Source organism: Nuphar pumila, chromosome 17 (assembly GCF_984573655.1).
Source record: "Nuphar pumila chromosome 17, dmNupPumi1.hap1.1, whole genome shotgun sequence".
In the NCBI taxonomy this organism is placed as follows: Eukaryota; Viridiplantae; Streptophyta; class Magnoliopsida; order Nymphaeales; family Nymphaeaceae; genus Nuphar; species Nuphar pumila.
The window spans coordinates 255,691-261,723 of NC_143265.1; the positions used below are offsets into that span (position 1 = coordinate 255,691).

Sequence of the window (6,033 nt, forward strand, 5' to 3'; positions counted from 1 at the left end):
TAAAATATATAATAACCTAAATAACAGTCGCATCAGTCCGTCCATAACAATCATCAAAATAATTGTGATAAGATAATAGTAAAGGCAACATTAAAAAAAAAAAACTGTGGGAGGAATTATGATGGATGGGTTTTACGGTTCTCCCTGGAGGTACTCTTTCACTCCAATCAACCACCAGATGCGCCTGTGAGTTAAAAAGAGTGATTGCTCTCTCTCGCTCGCTCGCGCTCGCTCGCTCTTGACTCGCAGTGTATGTATGACAGTAGAAAACACAGAGATGGGGGACAAAGTGATTGACGATGTGCAAGATGGGATGCAGTGCAACAACCACCCTTTCACCAACAGCGGAGGGATCTGCGGTTTTTGCCTTCAAGAGAAACTGGGCAAGCTCGTTTCCTCCTCAACCCTCAGCTTCGATTTCAGCAACAACAACCACCGTCTCTCCTCGGATCCGTCTCCCTCCCACCTGCATCACTCATCTTCGTCCTCCCCTTCCTTCCCCATCGAAACCGGGATGGCAGCGGTAGCGCCGATACCACATCTCCCTCGCCTCAAGCACCTCGCCTCCTCGTCCTCCTCTGCTGCTGCTTACAACAAGAAGCTTTCCATGGCTATCCCTTCTCATCCGGGCCATCATCATCATCTCGAGAGGACCACCTGCCCGTCTTCGTCCGAGAAGAAGGTGGGAGCCGCTTCCTCCACCAGCGACGCCGCATCCTCCGCCTCACATGGCAACGCCGTCCTGGCCTTGAAACGAAGCAAATCGGTGGCTGCCAGGCGAGTCCTTGATGGCTCGTCCTGCGCGGTAGAGAATAGCCCCAGAAGGAGCAAGAGCTTCTGGTCCTTCCTCTATTTCGCCAGGAAGAGAGGGAGGGATCGCGGATGCAGGAGGCGGTGGGACGACGGTGTGGTGGGCGCCCAAGACGAAGAAGTGGAAGGAGTAACCACCAGGAGAAAGGGTGTTGGCGATGCGCTGTTTCATCAACAAAACGAGAAGGCATGGGGTTTAGGTGGTGCCCCCGGGAAAGAGAATGAGAGCCCCAACAGCAACGGCTCCTCGTCGTCTTTCGGACGGAAAGTGGCGAGATCCAGATCGGTCGGTTGCGGTAGCAGGAGCTTCTCGGGGGATTTCTTGGAGAGAATCTCCAACGGGTTCGTGGATTGCACACTGAGAAGGGTGGAATCACACAGAGAAGCCAAAGCTTCTAATAATAGGATCGTTTTGCACGGGACCTCGACGGCAGCGGCAGCAGCGGCGGGTAGGATCAAGGAGAGCGTCAAGTGCGGCGGCCTTTTTGGTGGCTTTGGCATCTATTCTTCTTCTTCTTTTTCTTCCTCCTCCTATTGGCTCTCCGAAGATCTCAAAGATGCGAATGGCGGTCGGCTTTCTTCTTGTTCAGGTGCTCCTCCGCCCGCTCCTCATGGTAAGAACAAGAGTTGGAGTTGGGCGTTCGCCAGTCCCATGAGAGCATTCAGACCATCGAGGGCCCCCATCACCGACAAGGAAGGTGAAGATGGCCATCCCAACAATCACAACCGCAGCAGCAGCAACAACAAGGCTCCTGTGTCCATCGTCAACGATGCTGTTCCTCCTTCGATGGTGCCTGTCGGAGGCTAGTCCCTCTTCTTCTTCATGGTGAGCAGATTTTTTTGCTGATTTCTTTTAATGGTGGTTGGAGGTGATGTGTTGGATTGGTGTTTATTTTTTTCATCCTTGGGGTTTTTTTATCTTTTTTCGTGACTTTTGCTTTCCTTGAATTAGACTGTATTCTACTGTATCTACTATCTACCATGAGCAATACATGATTGATTCATCAGAGGGGGCTTTGTGCTGTCAATGCCATCACCTCTTCCGATTCTTTACTCCCCACGGGTCACCATGGAGTGCTCGTTTGACTGCTATCTACTTTCCGGGCCGATCAACCTTTTCTCTCGTTTTAATTATGGCTGCTTGTTCCCATTCTTTATTTTGTGATATCGTCCGAAGACGATTGATTCACAGACTTGGGGTTTCCTTCAAAACCTGAGTTGGCTGCTAGTTTGAAAGGCCTATTTGTTCTTTGTTCATGAGAGAGAGAGAGAGATTGTCATAAGAGATGGATTACATTTTGGGAAAGTCTGCAAGACTTATGACCGTGTCTTTATCTATTGCTTCCTTTTTGCTGATAGGGTCGCTTTAGCAAAGTCTAAAGCAATACGTCGCTCCTAAATCCGTAATAATTGATTTGAGAGCCATGGGTGTCGTCTCTCTCTCTCTCTCTCTCTCTCTCTCTCTCTCTCTCTCTCTCTCTCTCTCTCTCTCTCTCTGTATACTGTATTCTGTAACATGTAGTGCGACGGTGGCCCTGTGCTTGCTGATTTATTTTGTTCTTGTCCTGGTTGTCAACGACCCGACCCATCCAATGCACTCTCAACAATCTATCAAGGCAATTGATTAGAGTCGTCACCAAAGCACGTGCTCTGTTGGGTAGGAGCGAGGGACTCCCTGCTACAGCCTGGCTGCTCTTTGAAGCCAATCCACCCGAAGACCAGTCCATCCATCTAGCATGCATCTCTTCCTCCACAACCGTGTTGACAAGCTGGTGGTGCGAGGTGCCAAGTGCCAACCAACCTAGTGGATGGCCCTCCGCTCCATCCCATCCTATCCCACTTTAATATAGCATTTGTGGCAAACCATTAGCCAACCTCCCTCCCTTAATATAGCATTTGTTCTCGCAAACCTCATTATCTTCGGTTTTAGCCTGAGCGCTGAATGTGCTAACAGCAAACCGTAATGTGTGTTTGGACGATGAGTGTGAATTAGGGCCAAGGAACCTTGGACGGAAAACAGTCCTCCAAGGTTTCTTGGATGCCCAAGAACTCTAAGTTAATGATGAATTTAGTGCTTGGACGTGGTTTTGACCATGTTCGATTTGATCTATCGAGGTTTATTAGAACACAGTTAAAACCATGGCTAAGGTGTGCCACACTGTACCCTGTGCCAAATCCTTTGTCGAATTTTGTCACTTTATGCCTGATTATTAGATGCGTTTGCAGATAGCTCCTAAAACCAGATCAAGCCTATAAAGGATGTTACTTGAAAACTAAGACGCAATGCTAACTTTGGACACGTTTGTTTGGCCCCAAATGAGAGCCATTCTCATTTGCCCCATTTCTGGGATGTAAGCAAATCGTGAGAAAATCATGTTGTGAGTTTCGAACTCACATTTGCGGTCACAATTTTAGTCTGCCACAGTGATACCTAAACGTACCCCCGTGCAATGTTTGTCAGGATCTGAATCGAATTTTTTCAAAACGATTCAGAGAAATCGGCTTGAACTGAATCGAGTGAACTGTTTTGAATCGACCTTTTCAAAATTCTCATAATTTTGCAACTACAAAGACATAAAAAACAAATTAAGAAAAAACATGAAAATTATGAAAATACAGAAACAAGGTAAATGATGAATTACAGGTTCCAATCAAATGTTCTTTGGCTGATGGTCCAAGTTGTTACTAGGGATGCAAACAGGTGGGATCCGGAACAGCTAAATATATGAAGATTTGGATCCAGGTTGGATCTAAAACAGTTGCAAAATCTCCATCCTAGATCCGACCCCCTAGTTGTCACCATGCCTGCCATAAACAATTTAGGTTGTTGCCAACATATTTTTAGGCCATTATCTGTGTGGTGGTGCCAACCTAGGTTGTTGCCCCTATTTTCTTGCCATTTTTACTCTGTTTCATCCAATAAAGGAGGTTTTACCCAAACGAACTTTCCAAAACTATGCATTTTGCAGTTAATCACCTTCTAAAACCTTGAAAGTACTCAAAAACTCAAACTTTTTCATCTCTAAGTTATTCCTAAACCTTTCAGAGCTTAATTTCTTCCCTGAAGCTATCCAATCAGCCAATGTGAGAGCTGCCAATTAGTAGAAACCTTTTGTGTAGTGGCTCAGTGTGGGTTTTGGACCCAGGTATCCACCATGAAAGCTTATTATTTGGCGTCCACAACCTAGTTCAGCCATCTATATATGTGTGTAACGGTGCTCTCATTGTGAGTTTTGAGCGTAGTGTTTCTACCACGAGATTGTTTAGCCCATGCACCAGCTAGGTCTGAATTCTTAGACATAACCTTTCAGAATTTTGATTGTATTTAGAGCTCTGCCAAAATTCTACAGTACTTACCATCAACCCAGTAAGGACTACCTAAGCTTGAGGTGAAATTTGGTTTTTATTATGGTTTATTGTTATAATTGTTAGTTCATTGAAAACGTTTGGATTTTCCCAATATCTTGCCTTTGTTTTCGAGCCACCAATGGTGTTTACATTATCAAGTAAACCTTTTTTTATATTTGAGATTTGAGGTACGATCCTCTGCGTGCTAAAAACCAAATCAAGATGCTGAAGTTTCTATTGAGGCAGATTCCTACTCAGGAGGAAGAAAAACTCCGAATTGAAGGCGTAATACATCTTTCGAAAAGAGACAAGTTCTTAATCAAAAAGCAAGTCCAAATTTCATTACACACAAGAACTTTATTTTTTGCAGTTACAACCTCATTCGGCCACTCTATATGCCTAAGCCGTTTCTAAGGTTTCCTCCCTCGGCCTCAAATGCTGGATCTCGTTGATCATTCTGATAATCTTGAGTAGAACCATCATGAGATTAATTGACCAGAGAGTGGTTTGGTCAAACAAGAGAGAAGTTAAGGCTTTAGATGAAAAAACGAGAGAGTGTTATGGAGTATGTCTTTCTTCCTGGCATTCTAGTCTCATTTTGTTATGGACTCTAGGAACACAACTACGGAAGAATTAATACCTTCTATTCTGAGGTCATCATCCTTAGTTTCATTAGAAAATCTGTGCGCATGCGTGTAGGAAGTCGATTGTATACACTGGGATAGGATGTTTATAACATGAATGCCCTTGGGTTGATTACATACCCAATTTGACAAGAATTGAAGCATCTTTTTGGCTCTCACCATTCCATGGTTCAATTCGCCAAAACTAGCATGTTGACACTAGCCAGCATGCCGCCCTTTTTTTCGCAAATGCCAAGGTAAAACACCCCCGTCACTGACCACACGTTGGCAGGTCTCTAAATGGTAAAACCCCTTAGGTCCCACCAGATCACTGGAGAATACACCCAGCTTTGACCTTCTAGGAAAGGACACCCTTAGTAGATTTTGAACTTGCGACATAAGCTGGGGTTAGGCAGACCCCCACCAGTTATACAACTATACAATTGGGTTTTGAACCTGCAACGTCCCAACAAAAGGTGACGTGCACTAGTTGCTCATACCAGACAAGCTGAGCACCCGTTGGTAACATCCTATCTACTTGGAGATCAAACATTATATAGGCGGTATCTAAAAATTCAAGTAAAAACACGTCTTAAATTATGATGTTTAATATTTAGACATTTTCTAATAACATTAAAAATCAACAGCCTACTATGCACCAGCATTTCACATAAAAAAAATGTTTTTGTGTTGAAACAAATAAATACATCTAAAATGTCCTTTTAAATATACAGAATTTCTACAATTGGTATCCGTTGTAGACTTTGAAGCTTCCTTCGTGGATGTCTCTCTCTCTCTCTCCAACGATACAAACACTAATCCCCAATAAAGGGAGCATGTAGATCACGCCGATGGGGTTAGATTTGTTAAAAAAAAACAGAAATTGCCGCAATTTACACATACAAACAATTATAGAAGTGCGTTTAAATATTGAAAAACTTTTATTATAAGGGTTTTGGATAAGATCTGTTACTAGTTTCTTTTAACTTGGTTATACCATATTACTTGTTCATTATGAAAATCAAACTATTCTAATGGATTGTTCATCAAACAGTCTAAAACATTGTAAACACATGTAAAACCCTTTTTTTTAGCGGCCATAAGGACACCCGCTGAGCATCCTTTGTCCCGAGTCTCCTGACAAAACCTGAAGTCACCTGGATACGGACTCCAACCATTTTCTGTTGTGTTTGCCAGCTTTTATTAAGGAGAACCGGGTAGACATCACATATGCAGGATTTGATGCTTACGA

General features: G+C 43.8%; 1 protein-coding gene across 1 annotated transcript; it reads left to right on the plus strand.

Moving 5' to 3' along the window:
• Window positions 1–231: 231 nt before the first annotated feature.
• On the plus strand, window positions 232–1,817 carry LOC149811278 (uncharacterized). Its single transcript, XM_089993462.1, has one exon. It carries the CDS (start codon window positions 257–259, stop codon window positions 1,616–1,618), a length of 1,362 nt encoding a protein of 453 aa, XP_089849588.1. The 5' UTR covers window positions 232–256; the 3' UTR covers window positions 1,619–1,817.
• The last annotated feature ends 4,216 nt before the right edge of the window (window positions 1,818–6,033 follow it).